General features: G+C 39.3%; 1 protein-coding gene across 1 annotated transcript in view; it reads left to right on the forward strand.

The window, feature by feature from the left end:
* SOGA3 (SOGA family member 3) overlaps window positions 1-21,771 on the forward strand; it is a 46,475-nt gene that overhangs the window by 15,466 nt on the left and 9,238 nt on the right. The window contains exons 7-9 of the mRNA XM_030944749.1: window positions 13,329-13,400; window positions 13,994-15,169; window positions 16,460-16,796. Of these exons, the coding sequence (XP_030800609.1) occupies window positions 13,329-13,400; window positions 13,994-15,169; window positions 16,460-16,570 (1,359 nt within the window). The 3' untranslated portion in view covers window positions 16,571-16,796. The remainder of the gene's footprint in view (window positions 1-13,328; window positions 13,401-13,993; window positions 15,170-16,459; window positions 16,797-21,771) is intronic.

Below are 21,771 nucleotides of genomic sequence, written 5' to 3' on the forward strand. Positions count from 1 at the left end.
CACATGAGCCTTTTGCTTCAAGAGAGTTACTCAAAATTGAATATATGCTCAATAATAATGCATTCCAAAACATAGGTAATAAATATGGAATTATTTCAAAGGAATAAAGCTCCATAAACATCTTATTTTGGAGAGATTTTGTGAGTAAAGATACATGGAAGGGATATTTTTCAGTCATTGAAGTTGGTGTGCTGCTTTGTTAATTTCTACTGAATGGTCTGAAAATTGACAAGGGTGTGTAAAAGAAGTGGCAAGATTGATGGCTGATTAGGAAAGTAATAATGAAGGAGTGGCAGCTATAGTAAAAAAGAGTATATCTGGAATAGGTTTAAAACAGAAACTAATTTAGCCATCACAGAATAAAGACTGATCAGTTCTTTTAAATCTGTAAACATAATGCTGCTACTCTGATTTCATGGGGATGTGAGAGCTCTTTCCTTGTGTCGGAATCTTATTTTATTTTCCTTCATCTCTGTGGTAGATAGCAGCAGCCTTAGATTTGCAAGCTCTCTTGTCAAAGGAGTTACTGATATTATATACAGTCTCCAGGTAAAATTATAGTCTCTTTGCAGTAAGGTGTATTTTAAAGGGAAAAAAAAGTAATGACCATCTTAAAAAAAACCCACAAAAAACCTAACTGAAATGGAAGCATAGAATAAAACTTGAGCTTCCAAACACATAGAAACTATGTTTTACAGAAAGGACGTCAGTCCCAACATTCTGGTCTCAAGCACCTGAAACCCTTTTTTTTTTTTTTTTTTGCTTGGATAATTCTTTTCAAAGTTGTTCTTTGCTACAGAATCACTTCAAGCAGTCAAAAACTATATATGTAAAGCAAATCAGGCTAAGGAAGGGCCCACACACTGAACAAGCAGTTGCTAACATGTCCCTTAGATGGTTTTGACCTGGGTCAGCTGCCACTGCTTCAGTGCTTGGGCATGATTTGGGGTCTAGCCTGGGTCAGAGCTTGTTACAGATCGACAATTTGGATGTGTTCCTGTTTGTTTGAAAGGAAGCTGTAGGGTAGTTCAGCTGTATTGTCATCACAGCTGAATGGAGACTGAATTGTGAGGAGCCAGTTGGCATTGGGTCCTGAGAACAGTCTCTGACCATTTCATTTACCAGTGCAAGAACTAGGCAAAGGTTCTGTGACTTGGTGTGGAGCCAGATGAGATGGCAAATGAGATGCAGAACAGCAAGTCCAGTCTGTTGCTGCCATGTGATTTCATACTGCTGGGAATTACTTGGCAAGGGGCAATCACTTGGCATGCCCAGTTGTCCGTGGAAGTAATGGACAGGGTGGGAACTGTGGATCAGGTGGTAGATGGTAACTGGTTATCAGAGAAAATGGTTTGTGAGCATTAACTCACCATAGGGCAGGTGGTAAAAGATGTGTTTCTCTTAATACAGACTTTAGAGTATGACTTCCTCAAGATATAAAGGAGAAAGAAAACCTTTTTATCTCTTTGCTGAGTAGGCAGCTTCACTACTGACTTCACTAAGGCTGCCAAAATACAATACCACATTAACAAATGGAGAAAAGTCTGGGAAATACAATATTAGAGGGCTTCTTAATGGTCCTCAGTCACAGAAAAAAAGTTTTTATTTTTGTACTTCCCAGTTTCAGTATTGCTTTACTCAAATGGACATTCAAGTGTCCCTATATACAATTTAGACATAAGGGTATCAACTTGACTGCTTAATTGAAACAAAAAGTTGCCAGATCACTTAAAAGTGTAAAAATGACCTCCCTTTTTTAGATGATCCTTAAATAGCTCTATTATGTTACTTTTCACAGTATCAGAGACAGCATATAATCTACGCTGGTTCTTTAGTTGTTGTTTTGCCTAAGTTGGTTTTGTTGTTTGTTTTTTGGTGTTTTTTTAAATAATGTATTGTGCATTTCAAATTCCAGCTCACATGTTATTTTTGCTCGGTTTTTCATTTTTGGCAGGTGGAATTTATTTTTTTTTTGCCATAAGATATTATGTATGATTTCTTTATATCTTAAAAAAGAGATTGCATGATAGAGAGGGGAAATTCAATATCTTTGTACTGGTACAAAAACATGAATTGGAATATAGATGTAGGCTAGGATTCTCTAGATTTAGAGGAAATCCATATGACTTTGCAAAATTGCTTTCTATTACTTGGAAGGCTTTATAGAGGCAGAACAGAAACATTTTCTTGATGTTGAACCAGAGATGTTTTTGTATGGAATCAATGTCCACCAAAAGTCATCATATTACTGGAAGTCCCACCAAGGCTTTGATGAGTAATAGTTATACATGATTTCTGTCTCTTATACCACTGTATTTACTCCTGCCTAAATGCACCTGTCCCTTAAAAGAAACAGCTGAAATAAGAGAGTATTTGCAATGTGCTGATGCAGGTCAAATATGAGCTTGTTTTAGATTGAAAAAGAAATTGCCATAGCTCTGTTACTGTTTTAGTGTATGTGGTCATTGCTGGTTTCAGGGCTATCTCTCTCACAGTATTAAACTGAACTTTTCAGAAACCCCACATGAAAGAATATTCTGTCTTTACATTCTCTGGATGTTCTAGCAAATCTACAGTTTCAAAAACCTCCAGAGAACTCTGTAGCCTGATAGATTTTTCAGTTATTCTGCACATGGAATTTCCCAATGCATCCTTCAGATGCTCATGACAGGAGTTTGGCAGAGCCTCACAGCTGTAGGCACTTTGTCCTGGCTTTAGGAGAGTAAATAGGAAGTAGCACCATGGAGGTTCGTGCTGCTCTGCATTTTGGCTGAACCCAGCTGTCGGTGTAAGGAGGGGAACCTTGTCCTGTCACAGTACAGATGGCTGTTCTGGAACATGTCATGGGCCCTCAGGGTGTGACCTCAGACCTCAGTGCTGTTTCCAGTGTAAAAACAGGTGAAACAACTTGGCATGACCTCAAATGGAACATGGACAGCAGAGATATATACAATAAAGCTATCAAAGAATTTCTAAATTTAGTATTCAGTAGTAATTGTTCATCACTTTTTTCAGAATGATGGTTCTGAGAATTTAGGTGGCTGGCATAAATTACCCAGTATGTTCAGAATCAGAAAAGCCTGGTGAAGCAAGCGTACCTTTGTGTGCTGCTCTGACTAGCATGTAGTTCCTATAGGAAGGAGAAGTGATACTGCTTGTTAACTAGTATCCTAATGGCCCATAGTAGCATGCAAAAGATGTAGTGTGATACTTCAGCCTTTTGCTGGAGTTTAGTCCTTCTTTAAAAACATCTTCCTATGTCCTTCTCCCTGCCCTCACCCCCACTCAATCCCCCCCAAAATCAACCCAACTTAATGTTTTGCTGCCGGTGCTTTATAATGTCACTTGTGTTTGCCTGCAGTCCATTTAGAAATGAAAGGTTATGAAGTCCAGATTATCAATCAGATTCAAGGTGATGAATCAGATTTAAGATTCAGGTGGAAAACCAGTGCACAGATGTATCAACAAAGTCCATGACTGGTGACGGGAGCAACTGCCATTGGTGAGCTAATGACAGACTCACTGCATCTCACACAGCTCAAGCAAGACCTGAAGCATGGGCTGAGCTGAAATGGGGCTCCTGGGCCTGGGGGCAGGGTGTCTGGGGAGGCCCCTGATCTGTAGTTCTATGGAATATCTGATAGGATGGAAAGAAGAAGGAGGCTGATTCTTTTCAGTGGTGTTCAGTGACAGGACAAGAACAAACTTTAGTGTGAAGATGCTCAAACACTGAACTCATTGCCTATAGAGGAAGGAGATTCCGCCTCTGGAGAAATTCAAGACCACACAGGACATGGCCCTGAGAAGCTTGTTTCAGTTGTCTGTGCTCTGAGCAGGGGGCACTGGACTAGATCTTCAGAGGTTGTGAGAGACTGTACTATTAAATGATTAATGACTCAAAACATTTGTCCATTTGTGGAGGCGCCAGGGTGCTTTGCTGAGGCCAATTGTGGGAACTGATCATAACAGAGGTCTCTTTCAGCCCCAACTGTTCTGATCTGTTCTTGTTAGTAACAAGCAGAATCTAATTTCCCATTTTGCAGTGGAGCATAGAGGGGTAGAAAAGGTTGCTTCTGGATAGGGAGAAGGAAATGGTTTCCGGGTTACTTCTGCTAAACAGGAGACCTCAGGCTCTGTCCAAGCAGACTTTTTTCCCGAGGCAAAACACAGCAAATGAGCAGGAGATCTGAGGCAGCTACATGCTACCAAGAAGGGCATGTTCCCAGTGGCAGTGATATTGCACAGAGGTTTGTGCCTCTGCTGGTGTTCTGTGTCGTACAGCTGTGCACGTGTGTGTGTGTGCACAGCACTGAGCTCTCCATCAGGCACATACCTCATGTGCAGTGCAGGAGGGAGGCAGGAAGAACAAAATGCAACAAGGGAAGTGTTGTACATGTTCAGTGGTGGGGAACACTGCCCTGCAAATGGCTTCTGTGTGCCATTGTTCAAGGCAGCCAGCTGATTCTTCATAAACTGGCAGTGTGCTGGCCGTGCTTTACCTCTGAACTGTCCTGGAAGAATATGACACTTCAGGGAGCAGAATGGCATGTTCTGACCCTCTTCTTTTAGACCCTGTAATCTTTTAGACCCTCTTATTTGCACACATTTATAGCTATATGCTGTAATATGTGTCACTTGGCAGGGGGAACACCCAGCTATATGTGTACTGGGTTCTGGGATCAGCTCAGCAGCTCTTCTGAATCATGTGGAATCAATGCTAGCCAGGAACAAGAGCACCAGGCTTTTGATGTGTTGGGTTGGGGGTTTTTTTTGGTTGTTTTTTTGGGTTGTTTGTTTGTTTGTTTTTGTGGGGTTTGTTTGTTTGTTTTTGGTTTTGTTGTTGTTTTTGTTTTTTCCATTTACTTCAGTGTTCATAGTATCAACAAATGCATCCTCTTGGCATTAGAGGAATTCAGATTTTGGAAATATTCCATAGCTAAGAGTTCCAAGTATTGCATTTTGAAGTAAAAGGGAATGGATTAACCTCTCAGATGTGCAGATGTGCTTTTTTGAAGTCTTTGTTTCTGCTTAGATTTTTTGACATGTGATGTGATTTCCCCCCTTTCCCCCTCATTGCTAGTATTAACAAGCGTGTAGATCAAGATGTGTAGAATAAAACCTGCAGGTATCAAGTCTGTTTTGCTTTGCTTGATCCTGGTTGCATGATTGTTTTAATTGACTTTGGCTAGCTTAGCAATGAATCCAGGTTAGGATAACAGCAAAGCCCTTTGCTTAGGTCACAGGTGAGTACTTGCACTTAGAAAGTCTTTGCCATGCATCTGTTTCCATCAGTGCTGTCTGTAATGAGAGGACTCTACCTCCCTGCAAAGCATGACTGATGATGACATCCAACTGCCCTGATTATCAGCAATCTTTTAAATTACAGGCTAGTCTAAATTATTTTAAATTTACAGATGCTAGCAGTTTAAATCTTTGATTAAATTATTAATTATAGAAGCACCAGTAACAGTGTTCCAGAACAACTTTTGAAATGGAATATTGACTTGCTGATACATATAAATACATGCAGAGGTTTATTTTTCTTGTGATGGGCTTCCAGGAGTATTGTTGCTCAGTTTCCAAATTTTGGTCAAGTTTCATGTGTTCAGAAATTATGAGGACAGAACTGTCTTATACAGTAAACTAGTCTGGTCTTCTGAATAACACAGGTCATAAAATACCCCAGCTATTTTTTTCAAGCTGGTGCCTACTTTTCAGAAAAGGGTGCTGGTCTGTGCTAAAAATTAACAGTTGAGAACAGTCTACCACAGCTCTTCACAAACTGTCCCAGCAACAGGTAAAAATTTGCACCTCCTTTCTCATCTGAATTTGTTGAAAGTTAGTTACCAGGCAGGAAACATACTTTCTTTCTGCCTTGCTAAATTCAAGAGTTCAGCATCAATGTTTTGGTGTTTGTTTTTTAATTTGTTTAAAATCTTCATGCTTAGGGTTGTTATCATTTACCCATGTGAAAACTCAGCATTTAGCATAGGTTAGGAATTTGACCTCTCTCAAAGGAGAAAGGTAGACATTACTTGGAAGTGAATTTTTCCACGTGCCTGAGGCTGGTTTGATTCTGTGGAGAGGCACACCCTTTCTACTTACTGCACAATGAGCCTCAGTTTTGATATCTGCATCCCACATTAATAAACCTTTTGGTCACAAAATTACACCTTGATATAATTTCAGCTGATTATTGTCTATGACCCTGCAGGTTTTTTTTAGAGATATGGCTTTTCAAGAGATCTTCTCTATTCTCTAGGCAGTTCTTCTGTTGTATTCGCATAACTTTTATTCCTTGTTCTTACATCTGTATCTTCATATTTAGTCATATTAAAACAGATTTTATTTGATTGCAGAAAGGTTTGTATCAGTGACCTTCCTTTCCAATATTTAGTGTTTCTCCAACCTTTACCCTGCAGTCTTTATCCAATGTTATTTTATGGGCCTTCTTTCCAGTTAGTAAGAAAAAATGTTAATTAGAGTAGGACCTAGAATTGATTCTTGCATAACCCCATTAGGGCTGCTGTGGTATTAATTTGCAGGTGATTTGCTGGTTCAGTGACATTTATGATAAATGCTGAAGAGTCAAATATTTGTTCATGATAGCTAATTAAAAATACATTCCAGTGATCAAATATTTATGAGTGGAAGACTGTCAAGCTTCTTTTCAGAATGAGATTTTCACATTTCTAGCAAAGGGAACATTTAAATAATAGTTTTAGGTCAACCTCTACATTAAGGTTTTATGTCAGCCTAAGAGTCACAGCCCCTTCCCTTACTGGGAGTAAGCATTTCCCATAAGAACCTGAGCAAGTTTCATTTAGGGGGAAGAGTTATTATTTAGGAGGACAGGACATGGGGATAAAGAGATGGATCTTACAGTTTCTAGAACTTAGTGAAGCAGCTGGACACTCTGCTCTAGCCAGGACTGCAATGTCCTCCTTCCCCTCATCTCCATCCATTGCTGAAATACCAGGAAAAGTGTTGGATGCAGGCTTAGGTTAGGTCAAATCAGACTGGTATCAGAATGAGAAAAGTAGGCGTGGGGCTGTCCAAACTTATAAAACACCTTCCTTCCATTTCAGGTCTCAGTCTCCATGGTTTATTTTTTCTAGAGCACCTTCTTTACATGAGCTGCTCATCAAAATGTATTTAATTTGTGGCTGGATCATGCTGGCATAACGTCAGAGCACTGCAGTCTGATCCTCTGTTTTCAATGACTAAACTTTCCTAACACCTTTGAAACTTCCCCGTATGTTGCATTACAGAAAATACTTTTCAGCCAATTTACAAAGAGTTAGCTTTACAAAAGCGCTTCCCCACGTAAACACAGACAAAAGAAGAGACCAAGAGTAACAGAAGAATTAATCTTCAATTTTCACATCCTTTCAAATGAACTCTATAATCTGAGTTTTTGGTGAGATGTGCCTGTAAGTGGAAGTTGTCAGAAGGGCACAGTCTCAGAGGGTGAGCTTCAAAGCTCCTTTCTCTGCTGTGCACCTGTAGATGCACCTGGATGTGCCTGTGCTTGATGCTGTCCCGCCCTGTGAATCTAGGTGAGGGATTGTAAGTGTTGTCTGTGCACTTAATGCAACTCTTGAGTATCAAATGAGCGTGGACATCAATGGACATGTGTGATCGGCCCACAGCTTTGCAGAACTGCCTTCTCTATACATTTCCAATGAGCAGTGTAGAGGTACACACTACATGCAGAATCATTCCTATTTTCCTTCTCCCTACTTTTCATTTTTGACACAAATCTTTTTTGTTGGGATATTGTAACTACACTTTGATTAATATATATGTATTTGTGCAACCAAGGCAATGAACCTCGTCTGGTTGCTGGCACTTTCCTGTTCTCATGAAAATCTGTTTGGAATCTCTTCTGAGATATCCTTCTAAGACTGAAAAACTATGCATGTGGTACTAGGTGTGAGAAAAAACGAAATCTCTTATGTATTTAATTTATAATTGCTATATACATATCTGTGCCTGTGAATATTGCTATTGTTATGTGGTAGTGGTTTTAACTATGTTGACGTGCTGTCTGTCGTGCTGACAGTCCCAGATAAAGGATGGAGCAGTGCATTGTACTAGGCATTGTGCTAAGCCCGTCAAAAAGACTGAATATCTCCTCTCAGAACAGACAAATAGCAGAGCTGGCAAATAAACACCAACTTAGGAAACCCTAGGAAAAGTGTAACTATCATCAGTATGCAGTACAATAACTTATTCCTGCACTTGCACTTCAAAATATTCATGATGTTCTAAGATCTTCTTTTGCATTTCAGGATTAGGGAGCCAAGCATAAGATGGTTGTGATTTCTGCATCTATAACAAAGCCTTGCTGGATAGCATTGGAGAAATAACCATGTCTAGCTCTTCCATGTTTTGAAAGGTTCAAATGGCAGAAGACCTCTTCCTCCTCAGAGAAATTGCTTCCACTGTTTTGTGATATCCTGGTGGATGAAGGAGTGTGCAATCACAGAAAGCAAAGTATCAGTTTGGATGGCTCTTTGACCAGGATGTAGTGAGAGCTTTGAAAAGGTGGCTTTCATCTACTTTCATCATTTTTTTTGAATAAGGAAAAGAAGGAAGCAAATGTCATGGAAGCATAAATATGCTGCTTCAGTTAAGCACTGCAAAGAATGCTTTTACCTAGTTATACCACAATAGTTACTATGATATGCTCTAACAATGTTTTAGTTCAAACTGCAAAACTCTTTCTCTAGATAAGGTGCAAATATTGCATATATTTTCCCCTTCTTTTGTATTTTTTCTTATTTAATTGATAAATAATAGTAAAGGGTCTGAAAGTGGTAACTGAGATAATTCCTAAATAAATGCAAATGAAATAATACAAATATTGGAGGTCAGCTTCTCTTTTCTCTTCTACAATATGAAGTCATTCTACTACCTGAGAACTATTTTTCTTTCTCTAGTGCAGTAGTAAACATTGCTTTCATTTTGTGTTGCTCCTCAGCAGTGTTTTGGAAATAAGCCACTTTAAATATGAAGAGAGTGTTGGTACAGCTATTAGGGATGTGCTTAGTGTTTGCTTTGTGGACAGGTAGGCTGTGCTTTTTGTATCTCAGTTATCCTCTGCTTTTTCATTTGTGGTTTAATTTTGCAAGCAAGTAGAATACAGAAATATTCAAGACTTCTGCTCTTGAATGGTGGTGGAAGGCGTAAGGTATTGTATCATTCTGTGTACTTGTGCTAATGACAGACAAAACCAGGGTCTTGAGCTGGAAAATTGCACTAAGACTTGCAGAATAAGGAAGACATGTTAAAAACAAAGGTTGGTTGTTGTTGTGTTGTTGTTGGAGAATATAAATTTTCAATTTGCCAACAGAGATAGTGTCAATTTAGTTTTTATTACATTAGACCCAGTGGCAGAAAACTAAAAAATCTCTCTTGTGTCTGATTTGATCCAGCTCCATGAGTTACGCAGCAATATTGATTAAAGGGAAAATGCAGAGAGAGGCTTAGGGCAAATTTACAATTCCCTTGTCATAATCACTCTGTGACACAAAGAGGCAAGTTTGTGCAGCCCAAAACTTGTTCGGTATTCATCGGCTCTTCAAGACTGTAAAGTGTAAAGTGTTGGGTTTACTCTGATTTTCAAAAGCACTGCAGATGTGTCACAGCAGCTGGGAGTCAGCTTACCATAGCCAAGTACAGCACAGCTTTGTGCAGATGAGGTTTGGAGATTCAAGGAGCTGCGCACCCTTTGCCGTGTTCTGTGAGGAGAGATAAAGGCTGTTGTGGGGCCTCTGTGCATGCATAAATCCTATGATGTGTCAGGAATTCCTCCCGTGGTTGCCTACTGTGACTTTTAGATAATATACCCCTAGATCAGGCTTGAAATAATCAAGCCTAAGCATCTTGAAAAATCTTGGTAGGTTTTGTTTAAGGATTCTTTATTAATTGCTGAGATATTTATTGTAGCTTAGAATAAGGCAGGAAGAATTTCAGTTCATTTTATAGCTTTACTACTCAGTAGAGTGTGATGAAATTATCTCCATATTGTGTTATTCTCAGAGTAGATTTCAGGTCTCTTTCCGCCTGAGAAACAGGGAGCATGACAGGTGATGTTAGGGCTGCACATTTGGCTTGCAATTTAGGGCTGGCAAGAGAAGGATTATGCCATCTTGAGAAGTGCTTAGCATCTCCAGCAAGACATTGGATAAATTCCAGTGAAGGTCACTGGAGAATTGATGCTGCTGAGCACCGCAGCAGAATTGCCCTTTGCGTGTGATCTGGTTTGCATCCAATACAAACCTCATCTTATCCTGGCTGTGGACACTTCTGAATAGGATTTTTTTAATTATATGGAAAAAAATTATCTGAGCCCAGAAACTCTCAAAACCAATTCTAGCATATGAAGGGCAGATTTTTTGCTACAGTTGAGAAAGCAGCAGAGGTGGCTTTTAGTGACAAGCAATTTAGTAATGTCCAGTCTCAGTTTAGTATGAAGATTTGCATGCAGGAGTCTGAATTGCTATTTTTTCATTCTGCCATATGTTAGTTTGAACATTTTATTCTTTTTTCCATTTTGCTGTGATGAATTTCATTGTTTATTTCATTAGCAGCAATAACTTTTTTCATGTTGATAATTGAACTGGAAGACTGCAGTAGGCAGGCTTGAGAGACCTGATGGAAAGAGTAGCCACCGTAACTTGTGAAATGCAATCTGGAAGAAACTCTCAAAAATTTAGTATTTATAGCAAAAGTTTAATATTTATAGCAGAATATACTTCTTGGTATGTGGCATTCTTTGTTTAGTGTGATATTGCCATTGCCTCAGTACCCTGACATGATGTTGTAGGACACTGTGATTGTGAGGATATTTTCTGTCAGCTGAGATGTGTGAGATCTTAACCTCTAGTGATCAGAAATTGTCTCATGGTGTTTTTCATATGAAAAGAGATCATACCAATTCCAGCTGGGCCTAATCTTCTTACCCACATCATCCTGCTAATTGAATTGTGCATGTTCTTCATTGCTTTCTGCTATAAAATTTTTGGTAAATGCTGGGATTTTGTTGGTAAACAATACAAGTTCTGGAGAGCTGGTTGTAATTGAAATAGAGCAGAACAGAAAGTAGTGCCTAATCATTACATAGCCACAACTACTGTTGTAATTTGAATGTTGCTATCCTGGCTACTAAAAAGAACACCAAAAAAATAGAGCAAGAAAGGAGAAGAACAGGAGGGTTGTGTTGCACATCAAACCTATAAAAGTACTTTTTCGTATATCTCTTATCTTCTGAAAAGTTATAGGGTACAAAAGAAGTTTCAGCCCAGCATTCCAGAACTTCATTATTTCTGGAGAGATGCTGAGCTCAACAGGGTGAGCAAAAGGCATTTAGGTAATAAATCAGAAATAAAGTTTAGCAATAGCTTATTTATTTATTTATTTATTTATTTATTTATTTATTTATTTATTTATTTATTTATTTATTTATTTGATACTATTATTATCAGTGGGTGGTATTGGCATAAATGCAGGGCAAGGAAAAGTTTGCAGTGTAAACTGATTTGAAAAGGGTTTTTTCAAAGTGGTGATACATAGTAGTATAATTAATGGTAACACAGAGGAGGAACCTACTCCTTTGGAAGTTTAGGGCTTTATAAAGTTGCTAATTCTAAAAGAAAACAACAAAACAACCCTTTCAAAAATCCATGTACCATTTCTACAACAGGATAACTTGTGTGTGACTCTGGAAAATAACCATTTTGTTTGTAGACTAGATTCCAGAGTTGCTGGGTTTATACTGAAAGGGATAAATAGTTAATTGAACTATTTACATGTCTTTTCTGGATTCCATTAAAAGCCAGTGTTTTACAGCTATCCAGCTGTCTAGCTATGATCTTTGATTTTTTTTTTTTTGTTTGGTCTACTGAGAGCATTCAATGTTTCTGCAAGAGATGTAAAAATTTTATTTACGTGTGGGTCTTTCTGTGGCATTAACTTTTCCTTTTTAGTGAGCAGTCCATGAGTGTAGGAGTTTTTAATAGAGTTGATCTGCAGAAGAAAGAAGATGATTAGTACCAGCAGGCAAATGGTGCACAGGATTGTTATGTGCAGCATACCCAGCCACTGTACTCTGTTTCTTGGGGATTATGAATATATTTTAATTCCCAGTCTGTGGAACTGGACAGCTTTTAGATGGAGATGGATTCTCCCCCAGCTGGTGCAGGGAAGAGTATGTTTCTCACAGGATGTTTCTACCAGAGCGCAGTCTCGGAAAGAGATGGTGTTGGTTATCACTGTCCTGCCTTGGGGCCTACAGTTTACCTGGGGAACACAAAAACTGGGAACAGCTGCAAGTGGGGTGTTATGTATTAACATATTCTCTCATTTGTGTGCCTCTCTCCTGCTGTTTTCTTGATGATCAGTATTGAGTGTTGCCAGTGGGATGGTGGCAGTTGTTTTCCACTGGTGCTGCTTCTCCATAACGAAGTTTCTGCTGTCAGCAGCTACAAGATTTTTGCTGGATACACTAGCTGGCTTCAATCTCAGTGCATCCTGCTCTGAAAGCAGGAGTTTCCTTTCTACTCTCTTGGGCTAGATAGCAGATGAGAGGACACCAAAGAATCTCACTCGTATGGTGGTGCAGACCTGTGTTTGTGTGTTTCTGTTTTTGGGCTGGTATGATTAGTTTCTCTTTAGAATTTTGTAGTCCAAACAGTTTTAAATGGCATTTACTTGAATATGATCTGAAAACAGAACAAACATAGTGACCAGAGCTATGTGTGAGTTTGTCCCTAGTGTACGCTTAGGGAAGTGTGACTGCAGTGCACTGCAAGCTTGAAGCCTGAGGATGGGACACAGTGAAAGGCGTGCTTGTAGATGCCCACAGATCTCAGTGACACTGGTTTGTGTAGCTGTCCTACCACGAAGTCTAAGACTAAGGCTTTTTTAAAATGCCTTGCCCCCCCCAGGGTTAATATTAAATGGGAGAGCTGGGTTTCACTGCTTGTCTCAGCTTTCCCATCTGCAAGTTACCACTTGGGATGCCCATTTTCTTACCACTCTTGTCATGTATTAAACATTCATAATGCACTAGTCTTAAAATGTGTCGAATAAAAAAGGTAACAGACTGATTAAACTAAAACCTTATTTGTATGCCATTGCTGTTTCATTTGTGGTCTATGGCATCTTTTCTCTGTATTTAGTATCTCAAAAATTACAAGAAATTAATTCCTTTATAGTTGCATTTGATTTGCTCTCTTTTAAAATTAATGATATACAAATTATATACATCTTTAGTATACCTTTAGAAAAATTCAGTGCATGTCCTTTTGTTGTAATTGCAGCAATCACTGAAGAGGAGAGGAAGCAAAGACCTACCCAAATCAGAAAAAAAGTCACAGCAGACACCAACAGAGGTATGTAACTGTAGCCTTGATTCCTATGTGGAGACTTCAGGGAACTATGGAAATGGGGTACATGGTTTACATATTTGCACTTGGCTTGCTTTTTGCTTTGCCCTTTGTTTTCCTGTATGCTGTGAAATGGAAGAGCTCTTGCCCCAGATCTGCAGTCAAATGCCACTAATCTCAAGGACTCCCTAAACAAACTTGGTGCTGCAACAGAATCCACCAGCTTTCACCACTCTATATTTTAGGCAAAGTAAATGGCAGCAGCAGTGAAACAAGATTTATAGGCTCTATTTGTGCTGATTTCAGGATTTTTGAGCACTGTAAAGTCTGATGATGTTCCAAGCATAGAAAATATAAGATTTTTTACAAGCTCCCCTTTTCCCATCCCCAAGGTACTTCTGGGGACTGTGCAAATTTTAGTCACAAGTGAAATAGTATTTTCCCCTCTTTTTAATTTATTGATCAGTGAAAAAATATTGCAGGAAAATATCTTAGTATCTAAAGCCATGTACCTGTGATAATCTTGTAAGTTAAGACAATCCCACTGGAGGTCTCCTGTTTGATTTCAAATTTCTTCAAATCCTGCTTTTTTTTCTAAGGATGACAATGAAGACCTGAAATGCCAGCTACAGTTTGTCAAAGAAGAAGCAGCCTTGATGAGGAAGAAAATGGCTAAAATTGATAAAGAGAAAGACAGATTTGAACACGAGCTGCAAAAATACAGATCATTTTATGGGGATTTGGACAGTCCCTTGCCAAAAGGTGAAGCAGGTGGGCCACCTACCACAAGAGAAGCTGAACTTAAGCTTCGATTGAGGCTTGTGGAGGAGGAAGCTAACATTCTTGGGAGGAAAATAGTGGAACTAGAGGTAGAAAATAGAGGACTGAAAGCAGAGCTCGATGATTTAAGAGGAGATGATTTCTCAGGGACCACTAACCCGCTCCTGGGAGAGCAGAATGAATCCCTGTCAGAATTACGACAGCATTTGCAGCTAGTAGAAGATGAAACAGAATTGCTGAGGAGAAATGTAGCTGATTTAGAAGAACAAAACAAACGCATAACAGCTGAGCTGAACAAATACAAGTACAAGTCTGGGGCCCATGAGAGCTCTAGGCACCATGACAATGCCAAGACAGAAGCATTACAGGAGGAGCTAAAAGCTGCACGAATGCAGATCAATGAGCTGAGTGGCAAAGTCATGCAGCTCCAGTATGAGAACAGAGTCCTGATGTCCAACATGCAGCGCTACGACTTGGCCTCTCACCTGGGGATCCGTGGCAGCCCCAGAGACAGCGATGCGGAAAGCGATGCGGGAAAAAAGGAGAGCGATGATGATTCCCGCCCCCCTCACCGCAAAAGGGAAGGTCCCATCGGTGGGGAAAGCGACTCCGAAGAGGTGCGCAACATTCGGTGCCTGACGCCCACCAGATCTTTTTATCCAACGCCGTCGGGGTGGCAGAAAAGCTTCACTGACAGGCAGCAGATGAAGGACATTCGCTCTGAAGCCGAGCGGCTGGGCAAGACAATAGACCGCCTCATTTCCGACACGAGCACCATCATCACAGAGGCAAGAATTTATGTGGCCAACGGGGACCTCTTTGGGCTGATGGACGAGGAGGACGATGGCAGCAGGATACGTGAGCACGAGCTCCTGTACCGCATCAATGCGCAGATGAAGGCCTTCAGGAAGGAGCTCCAGGCTTTCATCGACAGACTGGAAGTTCCAAAGTCTTCGGACGAACGAAGTGCAGATGAACCTTTGTCAGTGAGTCAGGTAGACTTTTACTTATTACGGCCTACAGGTAAAAAGGCTCTGCCAAGCAAATTAAACCTCAAATTTGATCTATGGCACAAAAAGAAAATTCTTTATTCTAGGCAGTGAACAAAAATCACTGTTTCCTATATTACTTGAAATTCTCATTTGGCCATATGAAAACATACTCTACCAATAGAGTTTTTTGTGAACAGTAAATAAATCTGGTCTCCTGAAAATTAAAATTATGCTCTAGGAGACAGAACATTTTACTCCTTTTTGGCTTTGCAATTGCATTTGACAGAGTTGGGCCTTCATTGCCACTAAAGGCAGTGCAAACGGTATTTTTGGTACATACGAACATGATTGTTTTCTTAGTGGATGGGTTCCTATTAAATGGATAAAAGGGAAATTTTATTAATTTTAAGCAGGAGGAAATACTAAATTTCAAAAACTGTAGAGAACATGGCAAACCACAGATTAAAAGAAACCATGCAAATCTACTTTATGGAGTCACAGAGCCACACAGTAATGTGAATATTGTAATTGCTGTGATAGATTGCATCTTGTTGAAGGCCTGTTAATCACTGCTTGCATGCAGCAGTAACAAGCATCTTTGTTGTGGTTTGTTTTTGTGCAGAATTGTTTCAGAGAGGTTTTGGGGAGCAAACTCCTTGCTGACTTAAGATCTTTTGCCATGAAAAATGAAAATTACCTACCCTTATCTTATCATGCAATCCTATAGTTGGCATATCTTGTTATTGCTAATGAAGTTATCCAATGTTTTGTAAGTCTCTTGCTGTGTTAATTTACTTTGTGCTGTCTTGCTAGTTTACAGTCGAAGTAGTTGCCAGGTGAAGCTGAAAGCTATTCTTATTCCTATGCTGACTAATTAGTCTTTTGTTTCCTTGTATCAGAAAGTCACAGACGCAGTGAGTTTAAAGCTAATCAATTACTCTACATGTATTGCATGAAATCAAACAGAGACGGCATTTAGCATGCTCACTTTCTGATCTAGCACTAGTTCTGAGCTTGTAGAGCTCCCATAGACTTAAAGGCAGAGCACTGCATGGACCTACACAAATTTAAAACAAACTAATTAGTATTTTCTCTAAACAAATAATAAAATGGAGCATTTAACAATTGGACATTTCTGGGCTTGACCATGCAGAACTCTTACTGAAGTAAATGGGAGATGGGCACTTGGTCCCTCCACAAGCATATTCTGATTCACTATTTATTTTGTTGAAACTTTGGACTTGCTATTCCATTAATTGACTGTTCTCTTTGTCTTTGTATTTACTTTCCCAGATGTTCCAGCCTATCATTTTACTTATTCTCATCCTTGTATTATTTTCATCCCTTTCATACACAACAATATTTAAACTTGTCTTCCTTTTTACACTGTTTTTTGTACTGTAAGTCATTCATCATTTACTGTTCATTGTAGTGTTATTTTCAGTTTGTTTATTTTGTCCACCCTCCAAGATAAGAAGTGCAAGAGACATAGTTTCTGTAATAGCCACTGCTGTAAAAACACTGAAGACTACTTGTTTGCCAAAACCAAAGCCAAACCAAAAGAACTGCAAAAAAATGTACCAAAAAGTCACGCAGCTGAATAGGAAACCTGCCCACCGTGGTATACCAGGTAAGCAAGCAGAAAATGGAGTTTTGTACTTTGTCTGGTTTTATAATTTTTGAATGAAAATTTCCTGAGGATTGGAACCAATTTAATATTCCTTAATTTGCACCAAATCAGAAACAAACCAGAAAAATGCAGAGTGGGTGTGAGGACTCTGTTACTTTCCTCTTCCCACTCCTAGAAAAAGAATTTGTATTCTAGCCACATATGAATAGTAAAGCCACATTGTGTGTGTATTCTGCAGTTCTATATCAGAGCTTGTATATATATTTTGCATAATAGTGATGATAATGTTTTTCAGCACTGTATTATGTGCATTAGGCCCCAGTCAAAATAGTTGATGTATAGAGCACTGTATCTGGAATGGTGGCCAGAAGCCGGAGCTCGAGAATGAGAATGCATGAGTAGCTTGAGAATGAGAAGCATGAAGAGAAGGCATCAGAGTAGCTGAGGAGTCTTCTGAGAGATATAGGCTGGCTGCATTCTCTCTGTGTTCTATAAAAATGGCCATGCTACAGTCTAACTTGAACTGATTGATGTTGAACTAATGATTGATTGAACTGATGATGATTGGGAGTGGTGTGAGTCACCTTGGCTGGTGTCAGGTTTGTCAGGTAACATTTCCCAGTCTGTGGCCACCAGGGCTCTATGTTCTCTCCCCAGATTTCAGCAGGAGTTTTGAATGGACATGGCAACTCTTGGTTTGCTGAGTGATCCCTGTCTAACCGTGCCATTGGTAGCCAGAGCCCATAGTGGGGGAAGCTTCTGTACACGGGTGTGCATCAGTAGTCACTGAATATTCCTTTCTTGCCTGGGAGAGGCTGAAGTAAGAGTACATTTCTTTCTTTCACACTTACATAGCAGTTCCTACAAGCAGTAGATCTCCCACTATGAAAACCTCATCTGAAATGCCCTATGGAGTTCACTTTTCTGTTTCATTCAACCCATGCTGAAACCACTGAGTCCCACAAATGTGAATTCTCAAAAGGTGAACAAATGTGTGTATTAATGACACATCTTTTTCTACAGTTTCTATGTTGAATAATGTAGTAGTAAAGAGTGGTAATAAATAAAGCAGTTGTTTTTCTAGCTAGTGGTAAGGATTTCCTTTGATTTATCATGTTAGCTCTCTGTTCACTTAATTCATTCCCCAGTGAGAATTCATCTCCATGCCTAGGTTATGCTCTGCTACCTGGAATAGTCGAGACACCATTTTGAGGGAAAATCCTCAGAGAGCGGTAACAGATGGGGCAATAAAATTTTTGTTATGTGAATGAAAAAAATAGCAAAAATATTCATTATTAAAAAAAAGAGTATTTTTTCTTTGTCTAGCTTTCCCTCAACACACTCTGCAGGTGCAGTAACCCTGATCAGCTAAATCACTCAACTCCTTGATTTAATCCAAATACTTATTCCTACTGGAGGGTGTTGTCATCATTATCCATTTTATAGTTAGTGAGATTTCTAAAGGAAATTATAATAAATATATGTGAGATTAATAGATAGCTTTGACTGGTTTCCCAGTTAAGGATAAAGTCAGGCCCAAAGTAATTCTGAGGAGATTCTAAGATGCTCTAGTTTATGCAGTTACCTAAAATAAGTTCCACATATTAAAAACTATTATGGCAAGATATGATCAAGCCATAATTCACAGTGAATTTCTGTAACTGGAAAAGGCCTTTTGTTTTTCAGCAACTGCTGGAAGTATTAGGGGTTTTTTCCCCCCTGGATTTGCAATTTGGACATTAAAAATACAACAATTTGAGGCTTAAACTTGTCATACCAAATCTTAGCACAAGACCAACTTTTTCAGTTTCTTTCTGCTTTAGTGTCTCCTGTGGAGGAAAAACCAATCATTTGTGTTTTCTTAAATGTTACTCACTCAATTTCCCTAAGAGAGAAAAAGTAATACTTAATCTAAGATCTGAAGTTCTGGGCTTCTTTAACCCACACTTGCTTATGTATGGGTTGTATGTAATAAAAATGAGTAGAGAAGGTTTGGTTTACAGAGAGTGTATCAGTAACAGTAATACTCTAACGTAGTAATACACTGAATTCATACACTGAATAAATCTTGGAAAATAATTGGGAAAGATTTGTTTCTTTCTCAGAAATCAGAAAATGTAAGAATGAATTACTGAAATGAGAGGTGGGGATAATCTCTGCACAGCACTGGTAATTACATCCCCATTGATTTATCACTCTATTTTTTCTTGCATAAAAGCTGGAGCTTTCCATCAGGCATAAACAAAGCAAAATCAAGGCTGAGACCTTTTGGGACATTTAGGGAGCTATTGCACAAGCTGGAGTCTGAAATTAAAGCACACTAAAGCATACAAAATTATTTTAGAAGCTCCACACAGTCTTTGAATCTCTCATGAGCAAGGAGAATGGCGAGGAGCCTCACAGAGAAATCTCAGTGAGAAATGAGATGTGTATTTCTTGTCCTTTTGCATTCAGGTTGAAGGGAGTGATTTGAGCTGCTGATCTGTTTCATGCCAGATATTGCACAACTTTAAAAGATACTGAGAAAGCTAATAGAATGAGTATGGCCATTTATCCATAGCCAGAAGATAAGATCTAGCCAAAGAAATAAGTCTTCTATGTCTTGCTAAATTGAAATAACTTGATATTACGAAATGCAGTAATTATGCTTGCCAAGAAAGAAAACAGATTCTCCCCACTCAGTAACTGGCCTGGTGGGCGAAGACCATCTCACAGGTGAGTGAGCAAATGCAGCTGAACACATCAGCATCCTCTAGCAGCAGTGCATTGGAGTCAGGCAGGGCAGAGACACACAGAGCACTGCTGATTCACTGATTCCGCTGGCTGCACAGCTCGGAGTTCTGAAGACAAACAGTAAGAAGAATACAGGCTTTGTTTGCATGTGACAAGAAGCTGGATATGCCAGGTTACCTATCAGTTGAAATCTTGTTTAGCAGATTTACACCTCCCATTTTGGAATATTCTGGTGAAGTATTAATGTTCCAAGGGAAAAAAGCCATTGAATTTGAACCGTGAAATTGCCTTCATTTAGCACTTCCCTGATATATTAAATTTCTGTTTCCTATGTTCCCAGGGGATTTATTCTGTATTCTTTTGAAAGGAAAAGATCTTCCTTCTGTAGATCTAATTATGATATTTTTTCACTTGTGGAAATTGGCACTATCTCCAGTGAATTTTTATGTAATTTAGGGAATAGGTGCATTTTTTCTTTTAATGCTACCAGAAAAATTCAATTAAATTAGTTTCCCTTTTAGAGCTGGCTCTGAGTGCCCTGATAAAATCCCTATGCAGATATTCTCTCTTACTGCTACTGAAAAATTCCCATTATGTTAGAATGACCATTTTCTCCAGGCTCGGAAATACTTCTTTCAACCAAAAATATCCATGCCTGAAGCTCCAGTTGAGAGATAGAATACATGTCTGCTGACACATGTCACCAGTGCTTCAGAATCAAAACTAAAAGAGAGCAGGTGCTATAGTGCAGAAATATGCCTGGCAGTCGGAAAATAGAAAATTGCCAAAAACATGGCTGTCTAGATATGTGTTATAAAAAGAGATGAACTGCCCATGAACTTCAGGAGTTGTTTACGAAAACAAGCAGAGCTTCAGGGTATTACATGCCCTTCTCCTTAGTCACCCCAGAATCTGATAGGTGAGTAGGAGACTTCTAAAGGCATCAATATCAGGGATGTAGTTCCCATTGGCTTACATTTCTGTCTCTGATTTAATGCCAGGGGAAGTGATATTCAAATCCAACTTTTGCCATTACACATGCAGTTGCCTATGGGGAAAATTACGGTGGCTCTATTTAAAGTAAACATCTAAAGTATCTGCTACCGATTTCCAATGTAACCTTGGAGCAGTGACATGACATAACACTTCGCTGGCTCTGCCTCTCCACTGAGTTATATCCTATTGCAAAAGCACACAACAGTAAGAGGAGACAGTTTGTATTCCCTTCTGCCTGTTTCCTGTTGTATATAGCCGCTCCTGAGGTGTATATACTAGGATTATCAAGGTGTACATCATTCAGAATCTAATGGTGAGATTGGGTTGATTGCAGTGGCAGCAGTGCTCTTCTTCCTTCTTGTCACTAGCTTTTGTGGCCATAGCAAAATGGGTGTGCCATAACCAAGCTGGGGCAGCACAGCCAAAGATGCCCTGAAGTAGTCTTCAGTAGATTTTATTAGTCATTGCCTTGAGTATATGATCAGATTATAGCTCATGCTGAAACTTGTGGCTGCGAGCACCGCAACAGAAACTCATGCTGCTTTGTCTCCAGTCTTGCATGATGAAGGGAAATTTAGCAGAGGTCTTGTTTAAAATGCCCTTGCACCTTTTTTTTTGTCAAGGTGCTGACTTTTGACTCAAGCAGTGGTGGTACCAGATATGGACAAAGTATACTTTTCCTGTGGAAGCAATATGTTGGATGTAATAAGCCTACAGTAGTCTTCCTGCTTATTTTACATGTGCCAGATACCAAGAAGCCAAATTTGCTGCTTTGTCTGCTGATGCTGGAGGAGGGACAGTAGGGACAGTCCCTGTTGAATAATTTCTTGTCCTCAAAAGCAGAATTCTCTACTGCTACACTTAAGGGTATATAGAACAATGATCCCATGTTTTTACAATTCGCTTCATGTTTTCTTTGTCTCACCTTTTCCATAGAAGGATGAATTTAATGTGTTCCTTTGACCTATGAGGTGTGTCCAGTGCTTGTCTCCTAATGAACCCCTGAGTCTCACACATTTCTAATTCCTCACACTGACAGAAATGTAGGCTTCTGCCTCATTGAGAATTCAAGCCTGGGATTTAGCCCATTGTTTTATTTATTTTTACTGTTTTTACTTCAAAGAGTGCACGTAGCAAGACAAGAGGCATGGAGTTAGCAATATTAAAGACACAAGAATAATAGCCTCTGTTGATGGATAAGAGAAAAAAAATATGTCTGAAGAGTCTGCCTCCATGTGCAGTAGTG

This window comes from Camarhynchus parvulus, chromosome 3 (genome assembly GCF_901933205.1).
Source record: "Camarhynchus parvulus chromosome 3, STF_HiC, whole genome shotgun sequence".
Taxonomy (NCBI): domain Eukaryota; kingdom Metazoa; phylum Chordata; class Aves; order Passeriformes; family Thraupidae; genus Camarhynchus; species Camarhynchus parvulus.